The following is an 18,349-nucleotide window of genomic DNA, read 5'->3' as shown; positions in this document are numbered from 1 at the left end:
TTTTTATTTTTATTTATTTATTTATTTATTTTTGAGACGGAGTCTCACTCTGTCACCAGGCTGGAGTGTAGTGGTGTGATCTCAGCTCATTCAAGCAATTTTCCTGCCTCAGCCTCCTGAGTAGCTGGGACTACAGACGCATGCTACCACACCCAGCTAATTTTTGTATTTTTAGTAGAGATGGGATTTCACCATGTTGGCCAGGATGGTCTCGATCTCTTGACCTTGTGATCCACTTGCCTCAGCCTCCCAAAGTGCTGGGATTACAGGCGTGAGCCACCATGCCCAGCCAGGGGTGTTGAATTTTATTGAAGGCCTTTTCTGCGTCTTTTGAGATAATCGTGGTTTTTGTCATTGGTTCTGTTTTATGTGATGGATTACGTTTATTGATTTGCATATGTTGAACCAGCCTTGCGTTCCAGGGATGAAGCCGACTAGATCCTGGTGGATAAGCTTTTTGATATTCTGCTGGATTCAGTTTGCCCGTATTTTATTGAGGACTTTCACATCGATGTTCATCAGGTATATTGGCCTGAAATTTTCTTTTTTTGTTGTTGTGCCTCTGCCAGGTCTTGGAATCAGGATGTTGCTGGCCTCATAAAATGAGTTAGGGAGGAGTCCATCTTTTTCTGTTGTTAGGAATGGTGCCAGCTTCTCTTCATACCACTGGTAGAATTCAGCTGTGAATCTGTCTGGACCTAGGCTTTTTTTGGTTGGTAGGCTATTTCAGGAGAATTTATAGCATGAAGGAGTGTTGATTTTTTTTTTTTTTTTTTTTTGAGGTTCTGCCTCAATTTCAGAACTTATTGGTCTGTTCAGGGATTCGACTTCTTCCTAGTTTAGTCTTGGGAGGGTATATATGTCCAGGAATTTTCGTCTAGATTTTCTAGTTTATTTGCGAAGAGGTGTTTATAGTATTCTCTGATGGTAGTTTGTATTTCTGTGGGAACAGTGATGATATCCCTTTTATCATTTTTTATTGTGTCTATTTGATTATTCTCTCTCTTCTTCATTAATCTGGTTAGCAGTCTATCTATTTTGTTAATCTCTTCAAAACACCAGCTCCTGGATTCATTAATTTTTTGAAGGGTTTTTTGGGTGTCTTTCAGTTCTGCTCTGTTCTTAGTTATTTCTTGTCTTCTGCTAGCTTTTGAATTTGTTTGCTCTTGCTTCTCTAGTTCTTTTAATTGTGATGTTAAGGTATGGATTTTACATCTTTCCCACTTTCTGATGTGAGCATTTAGTGCTGTAAGTTTCGCTCTCAACTGTGCTTTAGCATGTCCCAGAGATTCTGGTACCTTGTCTCTTTGTTCTCATTGGTTTCAGAGAACTTTGTTATTTCTGCCTTAATTTCGTTATTTACCTAGTGGTCATTCAGGAGCAGGTTGTTTAGTTGCCATGTAGTTTTGCAGTTTTGAATGAGTTTCTTTTATTATTATTATTTATTATACTTTAAGTTCTAGGGAACATGTGTACAACGTGCAGGTTTGTTACATATGTATACATGTGCCATGTTGGTGTGCTGCACCCATTAACTCGTCATTTACATTAGGTGTATCTCCTAATGCTATCCCTTCCCCCATCCCCAACCCCACAACAGGCCCCAGTGTGTGATGTTCCCCTTCCTGTGTCCACGTGTTCTCATTGTTCAATTCCCACCTATGAGTGAGAACATGCGGTGTTTGGTTTTTTGTCCTTGCGATAGTTTGCTGAGAATGATGGTTTCCAGCTTCATCTATGTCCCTACAAAGGAAATGAACTCATCCTTTTTTATGGCTGCATAGTATTCCATGGTGTATATGTGCTACATTTTCTTAATCCTGTCTATCATTGATGGACATTTGGGTTGGTTCCAACTCTTTGCTATTGTGAATAGTGCTGCAATAAACATATATGTGCATGTGTCTTTATAGCAGCATGATTTATAATCCTTTGGGTATATACCCAGTAATGGGATGGCTGGGTCAAATGGTATTTCTAGTTCTAGATCCCTGAGGAATTGCCACACTGACTTCCACAATGGTTGAACTAGTTTACAGTCCCACCAACAGTGTAAAAGTGTTCCTATTTCTCCACATCCTCTCCAGCACCTGTTGTTTCCTGACTTTTTAATGATCTCCATTCTAACTGGTGTGAGATGGTATCTCATTGTGGTTTTGATTTGCATTTCTCTGATGGCCAGTGATGATGAGCATTTTTTCATGTGTTTTTTGGCTGCATAAATGTCTTCTTTAGAGTAGTGTCTGTTCATATCCTTTGCCCACTTTTTGATGAGGTTGTTTTTTTTCTTGTAATTTTGTTTGAGTTCTTTGTAGATTCTGGATATTAGCCCTTTGTCAGATGAGTAGATTGTAAAAATTTTCTCCCATTCTGTAGGTTGCCTGTTCACTCTGATGGTAGTTTCTTTTGCTGTGCAGAAGCTCTTTAGTTTAATTAGACCCCATTTGTCAAAAGGGCCATTTGGCTTTTGTTGCCATTGCTTTTGGTGTTTTAGACATGAAGTCCTTGCCTATGCCTATGACCTGAATGGTATTGCCTAGGTTTTCTTCTGGGGTTTTTATGGTTTTAGGTCTAACATTTAAGTCTTTAATCCATCTTGAATTAATTTTTGTATAAAGTGTAAGGAAGGGATCCAGTTTCAGCTTTCTACGTATGGCTAGCCAGTTTTCCCAGCACCATTTATTAAATAGGGAATCCTTTCCCCATTTCTTGTTTTTGTCAGGTTTGTCAAAGATCAGATGGTTGTAGATGTGTGGTATTATTTATTTCTGATGTCTCTGTTCTGTTCCATTGATCTATATCTCTGTTTTGGTACCAGTACCATGCTGTTTTGGTTACTGTAGCCTTGTAGTATAGCTTGAAGTCAGGTAGCATGATGCCTCCAGCTTTGTTCTTTTGGTTTAGGATTGACTTGGCAATGCGGGCTCTTTTTTGGTTACGTATGAACTTTAAAGTAGTTTTTTCTAATTCTGTGAAGAAAGTCATTGGAAGCTTGATGGGGATGGCATTGAATCTATAAATTACCTTGGGCAGTATGGCCATTTTCACGATATTGATTCTTCCAACCCATGAGCATGGAATGTTCTTCCATTTGTTCATATCCTCTTTTACTTCATTGAGCAGTGGTTTATAGTCCTCCTTGAAGATGTCCTTCACATCCCTTGTAAGTTGGATTCCTAGGTATTTTATTTTCTTTGAAGCAATTGTGAATGGGAGTTCACTCATGATTTTGCTCTCTGTTTGTCTGTTATTGGTGTGTAGGAATGCTTGCGATTTTTGCACCTTGATGTTGTATCCTCAGACTTTGCTGAAGTTGCTTATCAGCTTAAGGAGATTTTGGGCTGAGACAATGGGGTTTTGTAAATATACAATCATGTCATCTGCAAATAGGGACAATTTGACTTCCTCTTTTCCTAATCGAATACCCTTTATTTCTTTCTCCTGCTTAATTGCCCTGGCCAGAACTTCCAACACTATGTTGAATAGGAGTGGTGAGAAAGGGCATCCCTGTCTTATGTCAGTTTTCAAAAGGAATGCTTCCAGTTTTTGCCCATTCAGTATGATATTGGCTGTGGATTTGTCATAGATAGCTCTTATTATTTTGAGATATGTCCCATCAATACCTAATTTATTGAGAGTTTTTAGCATGAAGGGCTGTTGAGTTTGTCAAAGGCCTTTTCTGCATCTGTTGAGATAATCATGTGGTTTTTGTCTTTGGTTCTGTTTATATGCTGGATTACATTTATTGATTTGCATATGTTGAACCAGCCTTGCATCCCAGGGATGAAGCCCACTTAATCATGGTGGATAAGCTTTTTGATGTGCTGCTGGATTCAGTTTGCCAGTATTTTATTGAGGATTTTTGCATCGATGTTTATCAGGGATATTGGTCTAAAATTCCCCTTTTTTGTTGTGTCTCTGCCAGGCTTTGGTATCAGGATGATGCTGGCCTCATAAAATGAGTTAGGGAGGATTCCCTCTTTTTCTATTGATTGGAATAGTTTCAGAAGGAATGGTACCAGCTCCTCTTTGTACCTCTGGTAGAGTTTCTTAATCCTGAGTTCTAATTTGATGGCACTGTGGTCTGAGAGGCTGTTTGTTATGATTTCCGTTCTTTTGCATTTGCTGAGGTGTGTTTTACTTCCAATTATGTGGTCTATTTTAGAATAAGTGCTGTGCGGTGCTGAGAAGAATGTATATTCTGTTGATTTGTGGTGGAGAGTTCTATAGCTATCTATTAGGTCTGCTTGGTCCAGAGCTGAGTTCAAGTCCTGAATATCTTTGTTAATTTTCTGTCTCGTTGATCTGTCTAATATTGACAGTGGGGTGTTAAAGTCTCCCACTATTATTGTGTGGGAGTCTAAGTCTCTTTGTAGGTCTCTAAGAACTTGTTTTATGAATCTGGGTGCTCCTGTATTGGGTACATATATATTTAGGATAGTTAGCTCTTGTTGCATTGATCTGTTTGCCATTATGTAATGCCCTTCTTTGTCTTTTTTGATCTTTGTTGGTTTAAAGACTGTTTTATCAGAGACTATGATTGCTGCCCCCACTTTTTTTTCTTTCCATTTGCTTGGTAAATATTCCTCCATCCCTTTATTTTGAGTCTGTGTGTGTCTTTGACCCACGTGAGATAGGTCTCCTGAACACAGCACACCAATGGGTCTCGACTCTTTATCCAATTTGCCAGTCTGTGTCTTTTAATTGGGACATTTAGCCCATTTACATTTAAGGTTAATATTGTTATATGCAGTTTGATCCTGTCGTCATGATGCTAGCTGGTTATTTTGCACATTAGTTGATGCAGTTTTTTTATAATGTCATTGGTCTTTGAATTTTGGTGTGTTTTTGCAGTGGCTGGTACCAGTTTTTCCTTTTCATATTTAGTGCTTCCTTCAGGAGCTCTCGTAAGGCAAGTCTGGTGGTTACAAAATCCCTCAGCATTTGCTTGTCTGTAAAGGATTTTATTTCTCCTTCACTTATGAAACTTAGTTTGTCTGGATATGAAATTCTGGGTTGAAAATTATTTTCTTTAAGAATTCGAATATTGGCCCCCATTCTCTGTAGAGAGATCTGCGGTTAGTCTGATGGCTTCCCTTCGTAGGTAACCTGACCTTTCTCTCTGGCTGCCCTTAACATTTTTCCTTCATTTCAACCTTGGAGAATCTGATAATTATGTCTCTTGGGGTTGCTATTCTCGAGGAGTATCTTAGTGGTGTTCTCTGTATTTCCTGAATTTGAATGTTGGCCTATGTTGCTAGGTTGGGGAAGTTGTCCTGGATAATATTCTGAAGTGTGTTTTCCAACTTGGTTCATTTCTCCCTGTCACTTTCAGGGACCCCAGTCAATCGTAGGTTTGGTCTTTTCACATAGTCCCATATTTCTTGGAGGCTTTGTTTGTTCTTTTTCAATCTTTTTTCCTCTAATCCTGTCTTCATGCCTCATTTCAGTAAGTTGATCTTCATTCTCTGTTATCTTTCTTCCGCTTGATCCGTTCAGCTATTGATACTTGTGTATGCTTTGTGAAGTTCTCGTGCCGTGTTTTTTAGCTCTATCAGGTCATTTATGTTCTTCTGTAAACTGGTTATTCTAGTTAGCAGTTCCTATAACCTTTTGTCAAGGTTCTTAGCTTCCTTGCATTGGGTGAGATAGAACATGCTCCGTTAGCGCAGAGGAGTTTGTTATTACCCACCTTCTGAAGCCTGCTTCTGTGGATGTGTCAAATTCATTCTCTGTCCAGTTTTGTGCCCTTGCTGGAGAGGAGTTGCAATCATTTGTTGTGGGGTTGGCGGAGGAGGGAGGGACAGCATTAGGAGATATACCTAATGCTAAATGATGAGTTAATGGGTGCAGGAAATCAACATGGCACATGGATACATGTGTAACAAACCTGCACATTGTGCACATGTACCCTAAAACCTAAAGTATAATAATAAAAAAATAAAAAATAAAAATAAAATAAAATAAAAAACTGTATAAGATATAGTCAATCCTATAATTTAGAGGTAAATCATAGCAATAAATACTTTTCTTGTTAAAAAAAAAAAAAGAAGAAGAGCTAGCTTAGTGTCTGCCCAAACAGCCGCCCAGTTTTGTGCTTGAAACCCAGGGCCCTGGTGATGTAGCACACAAGAGAATCTCCTGGTCTGCGGATTGCAAAAACTGTGGGAAAAGCATAGTATCTGGGCCAGATAGCACAGTCCCTCACGGCTTTCCTTGGCTCCTTGCACTTCCTGGGTGAGGCAACGCCCCACCCTGCTTCTGCTTGCCCTCTGTGGGCTGTACCCACTGCCAAACTAGTCCCAGTGAGATGAACAGGGTACCTCATTGGAAATGCAGACACCCGCCTTCTGTGTTGGTTTCACTGGGAGCTGCGGACTGGAGCTGTTCCTATTCGGCCATCTTGCCAGCAGCCAAGACGTAGTGTCTTTTTGGGAAAATAATGTCATCCACAGCAGCCACTGAAGTTCATATTCCTGAATCGGGGTCAAAATAGTTGTGAAGAATTTATATGAACACACGTCCAACAAAATATTTAATTTCAAAAAATCATAGCTATTTGTTGATACAACCAAGTTTTTACTAAACTACCAGAGCCAGTAATTGAAAACACCTTGGTACCTTCTGAGTAACGAACTGCCTACTGAATAATTATAATTTTAATCATTTAAGAAAGTAGGAACCCAAATATTAATCTATCTAAATATCTTAAGATATTTAGTTAGGCATGTGAAATAGTCATCCTTTACCACTCCCAAGTATATATAATCAGTTATATATATATATCTGTTAAATATCTTAAGATATTAGTTAAGTATCTTCCTAAGATATTTAGTTAGGCATGTGAAATAGTCATCCTTTACCACTCCAAGTATATATAATCCGTTCAGGTTTTGCCTTTATGATAGTTTTGTTTTTGTTTGAGACTGAGTCTTGCTCTGTCACCCAGGCTGGAATGCAGTAGCATGATCTCAGCTCACTACAACCTCTGCCTCCTGGGTTCAAGCAATTCTCCTGCCTCAGCCTCCCAAGTAGCTGGGACTACAGGCACATGCCACCACACCTGGCTAATATTTGTATTTTTAGTAGAGAGGGAGTTTCACCATGTGGGCCAGGTTGGTCTCAAACTCCTGACCTCAAGTGATCCACCCACCTCAGCCTCTCAAAGTGCTGGGACTACAGGCCTGAGCCACTGCACCCAGCCCTTTATGATGTTATTAACAAGAGTTAATAAGTAGAACAAACCTTTCAGTTATATAAGTAGAATCTGTTACCTATATATTATTATAAATGGATTCTATAAAGCGGACATGGGAACCACTCTGAATCAGATAATCCCAATGTGGTTTGTTTCTTGTGTTTTTTTGTTTTGTTCTTGTGGTTTTTTGGGCCAGGATCTTGCCCTGTTGCTCAGGCTGGAGTGCTGTGGTGTGATGTCAGCTCACTGCAACCTCTGCCTCCTGAGTTCAAGTAATTGTCCTGCCTCAGCCTCCCAAGTAGCTAGGATTACAGGTGCCTGCCACCACGCGTGGCCAATTTTTGTATTTTTAGTAGAGACAGGATTTCACCATGTTGGCCAGGCTGGTCTCGAACTCCTGACCTCAAGTGATCGCCTGCCTCAGCCTCCCAATGTGATGAGATTACAGGCGTGAGCCACCATGCCCGACTCCAATATGATTTTTTTTCCTTGCTTTCATGGCAGATGTACTAATCACTCTCAACAAACCTATTTTAACTCCAAACTTACATACTGAAACAAAGCCATACAGAGAAAAAGTAAATTCCTTGCGGTATTGAAGGCAGTCAATAAATTTGAGAGGGAGAAAAGGAAGATGTGCATGGTACTTTTTCCCGATAAGCTCCATAAGAGGATTTAATTTTACTTACTGATTTGTTAAAGAACATCTCTGAGAGGTATCTTGTCTTTCTAGGGATGGAAAATATAATGTTTAGTATATTTTCAAATTTCCAAAATAATAATTTGATTATCCATGAAATTAGTTCAGATAGGATTTTACTTGCTGTTTTAAGTTCCCTTTGTTGCCACTTGCCCGTGGAAAGGTTGTAAAATTCAGTATCAACTTGCAGCAAGTAAAAGCAATAAATAAAACAAATTTAAAGGAGATAAAAGACGGCTGGTTTTAGGTTGGGCCTTGTTACTTAAAAAGATAACTCCCTAGTCTTTCCTAACCCCATCCGCACTCCTAGGCAAACCACTGTAAATATTAATAGTTGCCTATTCTGGATATTTTATATTAGTGGGATCATGAAATACGTGGGTTTTTTTTTCTCACTGGCTTCTGTTTTTACCATAATGTTTTCACAGTTCATCTGTGTTGTACCTTGTAAGGTTTTGAAATGGTTTTGCCAGTCAGAGATCTGAACTTGGCCTCCAGGGCCAGTTCAGATGAACTAATCCAACCTATGTTCATCCTCTCATTATAGTTTATTTCTCTTGTAGACCGTTAACACAGTAGGCAGGCAGGCAGATGATCTTCAGAGCAGGTGTTAGTCTAGAAAACAATTTCACCGAGGAGCAACGCAATCTGAATAACCAAAATATTTTCAAAAGACTTTCTAGGAAAATAAAACAAATCTGACAGTGAAGGGCTTCATTGAACTATTTGAACTTAATTCAGCATGAACTTACATCCCAGCCAAGGGCAGGTGGTACCTCAAAAGGGATGTTATATCTGCCCTCTCATCAAGGATCCCAGGACAAAGCAACAAGGACTTTAGTTGAATCTCAGTGGATCTTCATTTCTGCCAGGGCGCCCCATAGCCAAAGACCACCTATGATTGAACAAGTTGAGTTTGTAGCTCATTTGCAACAAGGGAGATTTATACACCATGGGGTTTTTAGGGCTGGTTCTCCGTAAGAAGGTGTTAAAAAGGCCTTAGCGCAGGATTTGGCCTTGTGTTGGGTGATTTCAGGGATGCTTACTCTCCGTTAGGGAGGGTTCAAGGAAGTGAGGTTTGCTCAGGACTGGTGATGTCAGAAAGGAGAGAGAATTCTGTTACTGAATATCTTAATAAATACTATCTAGGAATGCAGACTGAAGTGAATCCATAGCAGTAGTGACTCCTTAGCTGGCGAGAGATGGGGATGACTGGTATGTTTGTGATTGCACAAATAAAAGTGTTTTTTAGTCTCGCTTTAAATAAGGGTCACAAAGTGACTTGATGTTTATGTTGTTTCGTGAGTCTGTTTATGTTCCCCAGGAGAATGCTATGGCTGTAAGGACCAGGCCCCACCCCTAAATGAGTGCCAAGCCTGTTTCTGAATGTTGGAAGATGCTTCTCTTTTTCAAGTATAAAGTGAGATCTTATATTGAAAACCTTTTAGAACAATGCCTGGCACATGGTAAATACTCAGTAGGAGATGACCACCGTAATTGCTTTTCAATTCCAGAGGGATCTTTGTAAGTGTCTTGAATACCTAAACACTGGCAGCAGCAACTTGAGTCTGATGCAACAGAAGCTATCATACAGCACTTCTAACTGGGGAGAGAGTCGACTCTGTCTTGATAAGCTAGCCCTGAACCATGTAAAGCTGATTGTCTCTATGAATCAGTTTTACTGTTTCACAAGGTGAAAAGTGTCCGACCAGAATTCTTAGCCTCACTACCACTGAGAACAGAATCCCTATAGGGTAGAAAGGAAACTTCATTTCAGTAATTTAAGAAACATCACTGTCACCTCAGGGAAGTAATATTGTGCATATATATGTGTGTGTGTATATATATGTGTGTGTGTGTATATATATATGTGTGTATATATTCTGTTAAATCAGTTTAACTGAAATTCCAATTCATATGATTACTTGTGTTATTTGCAAAAACCATCATTTCAAGAAAAACAGTTGCACAAAATTTATTTATTGCTGATAGTTGCATAAGTGATATAACACTATGTGTTTACCTCCACAGTATACATAGAATTCTAAAAGTCTGTTTTAACTCATTTTAGCTTGGAGTGGCTTTCGTTTTTAGCTGTTGGTGCATTCAGTAGCCATGGGTGAGGGAAAATAGTTTTGCTTTGCTTTGCATGCTCACTCTCCATTGAATTAGGGGATCTAGACATTTAAAATGTAGAGATGGATTTGTTTTAAGAAGAACCATCTGTTAGATATATCTTGTACTGCATTTTAGTTCTTTCGCCCGGCCCTTTTCAACCAGCTTTTTAAACAAACCTTTGATGGTACTAGAATCAGTCCCAGACAGTGTGGTTTTTATTCTCACTCACCAAGAGTCCACTCCCTCCTAGAAAGAGTATGGCCTGCCTGATATTGAGAAGCAAATGTCAGTCTTCTTGGCCTGTCCTTATCACAACTCCAGGCATTTTTTTGGCAAGCCTTTACCTCTAAGCTTTAATATTGTCTGTGCTCTGAGTAAGTTCAGAATACTGTAAAGTAGATCTTTATGTCCATGGGAACAAGTCTAAATACTGGCGTTTTTCCAGTTTTTTATCCCAGGACAGATTGAAATGTTAATGTTTATTTATCTTTTCTTTAAGGAAAAAACTGAGAATGGGAAGATACTGACAAGTAAACAGTTCTTGCTTAAAATGCAGCATTATCTGGTTCTCTATCCTACATCTGGATTAAAAACGAGTCAGAAGAACCCGGGAATAAGTTGCATAAGTAGACATAAGGGAAAAGCGGAAATGCAGTTTGATAGTAAGAGAAAGAAAAAGAAAAGACACACACAGAAATGCTGCACGCACACCAGAAGGGATGGAATGGGGAGACCAGAAAGAATGGGGGTGCAATTGGGAATGAATGTAAACACACATAGTCCTGCCTATTTTCAAACGCCTCAGAGTATATGCGAGTATTAGAACACTGTATAATAATGAGTGTTCTTTATGATTGTGCTGAGTCATCAAGAAACAAAAAGTAAGTTATATTTGGTATCCTTCATTTAAGAAGTCAAGGCAAAACATAACCCTGTCACGAGTTTTCCAGTACAAGTGATTAAATAAAGTTTCGATGCCTTAAATTTTAGTTTTTTAAAACACTTTGTATTTAAGTGGATAACGTACCTGTTTCCTAATGACAGCAATTCAAGTGTTCCAAAGAGGGAAACTTAAGTATTAGATTCCAAATTTTCATCAGAAGGAAATTTCATCCCATATGTTCATTAGCAGATGATATTTATTAAATGTTCACATGTATATAGTGGTGTACAAACTGTTACAGTTAGTACATTTTCTTTTTTTTTTTTTTTTTTTGAGACAGAGTTTCTCTCGTTACCCAGGCTGAAGTGCAATGGCATGATCTCGGCTCACCGCAACCTCCGCCTCCCAGGTTCAAGCAATTCTCCTGCCTCAGCCTCCCGAGTAGCTGGTATTACAGGCATGCGCCACCAAGCCCGGCTAATTTTGTATTTTTAGTAGAGACAGGGTTTCTCCCTGTTGGTCAGGCTGGTCTCAAACTCCTGACCTCAGGTGATACACCCGCGTTGGCCTCCCAAAGTGCTGGGATTACAGGCGTGAGCCACCGCACCCGGCCACATTTTCATTTTCACTAAAATATTATAACCAAAAGCTTGTTTGCTATTAAAAGACCGAAATTCTCAGAGGCTCAGATTTGTTCATTTGGTGCAACACAGCTAATTTGTGTTCAGTAAAGAAATTGGCAGAGTTCATTACCTAATGAGAATAAGCTAGGTTGTTTGAGTCTACTGTCCCACCACAAACAATAAATTTTAAGTTTTTAAAAATTCACTTTTAAACTGTTTGAAAAGCTGAAAAGATGGCCAAGGAACTGCAAGGTTAAATTAGGGGAGAAAACCTGGCTCAGGGAGGTAAGTAGATCATCAGAGCACTAAAATCAGTTTTGCCTTTAAGACATTTGCCAAAACACAAATGGGCTTTGGTTGATCAACTCAAAGAGCAGGAGAAATGAAACTGAAAGCTCAGAGTGTGTAAAAGTTGTAAAGTCTTAGAAAAGTTGCCCCACACATTAAGCAGGGAGCAGGTTTACGTTAGAACTAAACCTGCTCCCTGCTTAATGTGTGTATTATAACACGTACCTGATTGGTAATAATTTAAAAATCCAGCAATACCAAGTGTTGGTAAGGATATGGGGCAACACAACTCTGATATTCTGCTAGCAGTGCTGTAAATTTAGTACAATCATTTTGGAAAAGAATTTAGTATTTTCTAATAAGGTTGAAGATAAATGTGTTCAGCAACCTAGCGGCTCCATTCCTACATATATACCACTTCCATTCCTAAGTATATACCGTGGAGAAAAGCATGCTCATGTGCATTGTCCTTTGGGATTGTACTGTCAGAACTGAACCTGTTCCCTGTCCTCCAAACTCCAGGGGACTGTGGAAAAACCTGCCTTGGCAATGAGCAGACTAGAAACAGAAAAAGAGAGGAAAACACATCCCTGAGAAGTTACTGCCAGACCACTTACAGATTGCTACAGCACAGACTTTGAGTGGGTAGGCCAAGGAATCTCAGTGAATCTCATATAGATCATGCTGCGCAGGAACCTAGCAGAAGCAAACATAAAACTTCTCTGGGAAAGGGCATTATGTATCCTGACCTCAGCAACTCAGTTTCCTGCAAATGATTTTCAAGGGCGATAACCAGTCGAAAAATTACCAGAGCACTCAAGAAAAGGCAGAGAGAACCAACAGGAAAAAAAACGTGTTTTTTAAATGCAGCAGAAGTATACTGGCATTGCCACTTGGCGTAGTTTTCAAGCACATATAAAATAAATATGCTTACTGTATTTAACAAAATAAACATGAACAATAATTGCAGAGAACAGTAAATATAAAAAGCGACATAGCAGATTTAAGGAGTACCAAATGAGACTTTTAGACAAGAAAAATGATAACCAAAATTAAAATCGCCGTGAACATTTTGGCAGCACATTGCACTCAACAGAAGAGAGAATTAGGAAATTAAAAGATAAACTAGAAGAAATTACTTCAGTGCTACACAGAGAGAGAGACAGTGGTGGAAACGGCAGTAGCAAAGAGGAGAAGGGTGTGGAAGACAACAAATGTAGGTTTGATGGAAGCGCTAAAGAGAGAGGAGAGGATGGCTGAGAATTTTCCAGATTTGATGAAAGACACCAGTCCCAAACAGGAATAGTAAAAAGAAACACAGACCTAGATACATTGTAGAGAAAATTCAGGAAAAAAGAAATGTAAAAAGACATTACCTTCAAAAGAATAATGACTTTTTAACACCACCAGAAACCAGTGGGATGATATCCTCAGTATGCTGAAAGAAAATAACTCCCAGTCTAGATTTCTACACAGGGTAAAAATATATTTCAAGAATGAATTATATTTGAAAAATATATAAATATTATAATTATATTTGAAAATATATAAATGAAATATGTTTTCAAACAAAAAGAATTGATCATCAGCAAATCATTGCCAAAAAAGTTATAAAGAATGAACTTTTAGCAGAAGTAAAGTGAGCATAGATGGGAGGTTTCATTTGCAAGAATGAACAGCAAAGGAAGAGGTAAATATGAGAACATGTATATATGATAATGTCTATGGGGCTTAATCAGAACAAAGAAGTAAAATATCAATATGTAAATGACAGGATGGAAGTGGTGGGAAATGGAGTTAAAGCTTCTAGGATCTTTGTATTATCCAGAAGGAAGTAAAGGTTTTAACTTTAGACTTTGATAAACAAAGTATATCTCTAATTTCTAAGGCAACCAATAAAAAGAAATAGGAAAATATTGTGTAACTTCTAAACAAATAGAAGGGGAGAAATGGAATATTTATTTCCACTTGTATTCAACAAGCTGATTCTCAAATGTATATAGGAATGCAGAAGGCAAAAAATAGCAAGAATGTTCAGAAAGCAAATGAACAAGGTCAGAGAACTTTCTCTACTTGATAGCAACATTTATTATAAAGCTACGGTAACTAAAGATTGGCATTAATACAATGACAGATAAGCAGATGGAACTAATAGAAAACCCGAAAACAGACCTATGTATTTATACATGACATACGACAGAGGTGGCACTGCAGAGCGGAGAAGGCAGACCTTTCATGACGTGTTCGGTCACAAAGTCAAATCCAGATGGGTTAAAGAAAAAACAAAGCATAAGGCAAAACATGATATTTTTCATAAGATAATTTCAGACAGGGAAAGATTTTTTAAAAACAAGACCAAAAAGCCATAACAATGAGAAAAAGATTAACTAAATTAAAATGTTAAACTTTTGGTCATCAGAAGAAGCCATTAGAAGGGTAAAAAAAAAAAAAAAAAAAAAAAAAAAAAAAAAAAAAAAAAGCCATGGGATGGGGAAAGATATTTGTAGTATGTATGACTGACCAAGGGCTTATATACAAATTATGAAAAGAACTCTCATGCTGAAAAGGCAGACAACTCCGGCATTTCACCAAAGAGGGAGGAAGGGAGATTCCGTAAATATGCCACACTAGATTCACCTCAGTAATAATAAGGGAAATGCAATTCAAACCACCATGAAATATTGTAACACATACACCAGGTTGGTGGTAATTTTAAAAACCAGTGGTAATAACTTAAAAATCCAGCAATACCAAATGTTGGTGAGGATATGGAGCAACACAACTCTGATACGCTAGCAGTGATGTGAATTTAGTACAGTCACTCTGGAAAGAGTTTAGTATTTTCTAATAAGGTTGAAGATAAATGTGTTCACTGACCTAGCAGTTCCATTCCTACATATATGCCACCTCCATTCCTAAGTCTTTACCATGGAGAAAAGCATGCTCATGCGCATTAAGGCTATTCATAGCGGCATTGTTCTTAATAGCCAAAAAACTGTCCATCAAGAGTAAAGTGGATAATGATGAATATTATAAACAATGAAAATAAACTTTGGTTACACGTAAAAACGATGAGTCCACAATGTTGGAGGAAAGAAGCAAGACAACAGAAGACATATAGTATGACCCAGTTTATATAAAACAGCCAGACAACACTAAAAAGTATTGTTTATGGCAAACCTTGGCAAACTTTCCTTTAAAGGCAAAATAACTATTTTAGACATAACTGCCACATGGTCTCTGTCACAACCAAAAGCTACTAAACTCTGCCACTGTAGGGCAGAAGCAGCCCTAGTCCAGCCAAAGCTGTGTTCCAGCAAGAACGAATACCTACTTTATGGATACTTGTATTCAAGATAAAATTACTTTTAAAAGTGAGAGAATGGGAGGAGGAAAATGATAACCATAAGAAGCTTTTGGAGAAGGGAGGGGTTTATGATCAGGTAAGGATGAATGGGGACTTCCAGGATGCTGGCAGTGCTTTCGTGTGGCTTGTGTGTGGAGGTTGCCCGGGTGTTCACTTTATCTGTTAAATTCTGTATAAAAGTTGTACAACAAGTTGTATGTCTTAAATAAGTTAAAAAATTAAAATTTCAGTGTGTCTTTAAATGGTTAATTATTCAGTTTTATGTGGATTTTTGTTCGCTTTTGAATTGCCCTGCTTGCTTTCTGAAATGAGTCAAAGAAATATTTCTAAACTTAAACAGTAATATAAGACTATTATCTTACATGTGATTTTTTTTTAATCACAAACATTTAAAAATATAGAACACGGCCGGGTGCAGTGGCTCACGCCTGCAATACCAGCACTTTGGGAGGCCGAGGTGGGTGGATCACAAGGTCAGGAGATCGAGACCATCCTGGCTAATGCGGTGAAACCCCGTCTCTACTAAAAATACAAAAAATTAGCTGGGTGTGGTGGCGGGCGCCTGTAGCGGGAGGCTGAGGCAGGAGAACGGCGTGAACCCAGGAGGCGGAGCTTGCAGTGAGCCAAGATCGCACCACCGCACTCCAGCCTGGAACGACAGAGCGAGACTCAGTCTCAAAAATATATATATATATACACCTATAGAACACTACTTTGGATTAATAATTCAGGATATGAACACTAGATAATATATGTCAGAGGCTTAGATATAATATAGCTTTCAGTTACAATCTTGGCTTATTCACACCAAAGGATTACAGTTGTCCTCTTTCTCTTATTCACAGGCTCAGTAGATGAAGGCGTTTCTGAGGGGTTGCCTACACTTCAAAGCACGTCTAGCACTAATGCTCCTCCGGATGATGATGACCGGTCAGTACTAACATAGCATTTCGTTACCTCGTAAGGGTTGTGTTCACAACTCCAAATTCAAGCATTTCATCTCAGAGTTGTAGAAGTTTATTACAACCTCACTTCAGTATACTTTTCAAAGTAATGAAGTAGCATCATCACATTATAAATTAGAGCACCTATACGAGGCTTTTTTTTTCCCCAGCATTTCCAAAACTACCTAGTCCCATTGCTTTAAGTCATATCTGTATCAGGTGTTGGCAAACTATGAACCACAGGCCAATTCCAGCTTACCACCTTTATTTGTAAATCAAGTATTATGGGAACACAGCCACCCTCATTTGCTGACATATTGTTTGTGGATGGCAGAGTTGAGTGGTTGAAACAGACTGTATGGTGTGCAGAGTCAGAATGTGTACTGTATGGACTGCTGTGAAAAACATCTGCCAAAGTCTGATCTGTATACCCATAACTCCCTCCCTGCTTGATATTTCCACATAAATGTATAAAGGGCATTTCACATTTAACAAGGCCAAGACAGAACTCTTGATTTCTAACTCCTTGTCTGAATCCTGTTTCTCCAGCCTTTCTCCCATTTCAGTAAGCATCATCATTATCCCCTAATTTCTCAAGCAAAATATCTGAGGATTATTCTTAATCTTTTTTCCTTACCACTCGTTATCTCCCTCGTAGTTAATCCTTAAGTCCTGTCAACTCTGCCTATAAAATATATCCCTGTCTACTTTTCCAATCTGTACTGTAGCCACCCTACTCTAAAGTCACCACCATCTTTTGCCTTGACTACTGCAATAGCCTTCAAAGTAGCCTCTGATTGCATTCTTCCCCAATTCTAATCCATTTTCCATGTAGCAGCCAAAATCATCTTTTCTTTTTTAAGTCAGATTATGTCACTGTTTTAAGCTATAGATTCTTAACATTCTTTATTCATATCTAAAATCTGTAGGCCTTGCTATGCCTTCTAAAGCCGTACACTATATGACTTCTGCCTAACTCCTTTCAGACCATTCTCCCTCTTACACTACATTCTAGCCTCATAGACCTTCTTTCACAGTTCCTGGAGTACTCCATATTTGTTCCTGCCTTTGGCCCATTCTGTCACTTTAGGGCCTTTGCCTGAAAAGCTTTCTCTCTGTTTTTACAGTGTTGGCTCCAGATTCATGACCTTCAGATCACTGTCTTGGTATCAGTTCTCAAGGAGGCTTTTCCTGACCACCAGTCTCAAGCAGCACCCAATCACTATTAGAGCCTTCTAATTTAATTCTCTGCTCTGATAATTTCCTTGATTATTTATTATCTGTGTCTCACCCACTGAATGTAGACTCCACTGAATGATTGCATTCTTCCTCAGAGAAGGTCCAGGACAATCTTAAAAACTGTATTTGTTGAAAACTTGAAGGATTTAAGGGACTCAAGTTAGGTTTATTTTTCTTGAATAGCTAAACCTGGTAGGGGAGGTTATCAACCGGAATCATTTGTGGATTAATGAAAGCATAAACAAACAGCAGTGTGCCTAGAGTCCTTAATTTCAAGTATTAATCGGGTTGTGTGTTCTGTGTGAGATACTGTGCTGCATGGTAGTAATATAGAGATAAGATATACAGCCCTTTCCCTCAAGGAGCTCAATCAATTTTGGAGGAAGGATAAGTATTGAAGATAGACAAACAGATTATCATAAGTGATCTGCAGAGCTCTATTGCCCTGTATAGGAGGATGCCTGTCTAAACCACTGAGAAATCAAAGAAGGCTTCCAGGAGGAGCATGTGACCCTAGCTACATTTTGTAAAATGAGTAGGCATTTGGTATAGGGTATGTTTGGGGAGTATGACAAAAAATAAGGCTAGAAAGGTACAGAGAGCTCAGATCATGAGGAATCTTGTATGCCTTGCTTGCAAAGGGGTTTGATTTTATTCCGAAGATAACAGCCATTGCAGAATTTTAGACAGGAGACTGATTTGATCAGATCACTATGATGCATTGAGAGGGATGGATTAGAGGAGTGTGGAGCTAAATGGAGAGAGTTATTAATTCAGGCTTGTATTAATGAAGGCCTAAATTTAAGAAGTGGTTAGAAGGAAAGGATTGGCGAGATTAAGGACATCAAAGGTAAAATAGTTGATGATATGTTCTGTGGTTGTATGTCATTCTGGGCCGGGCGCGGTGGCTCATGCCCATAATCCCAGCACTTTGGGCGGCCAAGGCAGCCAGATCATCTGAGGTCAGGAGTTGGAGACTAGCCTGGTCA

General features: G+C 38.8%; 1 protein-coding gene across 13 annotated transcripts in view; it reads left to right on the top strand.

Moving 5' to 3' along the window:
* The window catches only part of ZBTB44 (zinc finger and BTB domain containing 44), a 95,983-nt gene that overhangs the window by 65,334 nt on the left and 12,300 nt on the right, over positions 1 to 18,349 (top strand). For all 13 annotated transcript variants that reach the window (XR_010119903.1, XM_055273782.1, XM_055273778.1 and 10 more), the window contains one exon: positions 16,023 to 16,107. Coding sequence is in view for 10 of the 13 variants with exons in the window: in XM_055273782.1 (XP_055129757.1) it covers positions 16,023 to 16,107 (85 nt within the window). In the remaining 3 variants the exon portion in view is untranslated. The remainder of the gene's footprint in view (positions 1 to 16,022; positions 16,108 to 18,349) is intronic.

Source organism: Symphalangus syndactylus, chromosome 3, assembly GCF_028878055.3.
Source record: "Symphalangus syndactylus isolate Jambi chromosome 3, NHGRI_mSymSyn1-v2.1_pri, whole genome shotgun sequence".
Classification (NCBI taxonomy): Eukaryota; Metazoa; Chordata; class Mammalia; order Primates; family Hylobatidae; genus Symphalangus; species Symphalangus syndactylus.
The sequence above is the reverse complement of the archived record's forward strand: the minus strand, read 5'-3'. Positions and strand labels throughout refer to the sequence as shown.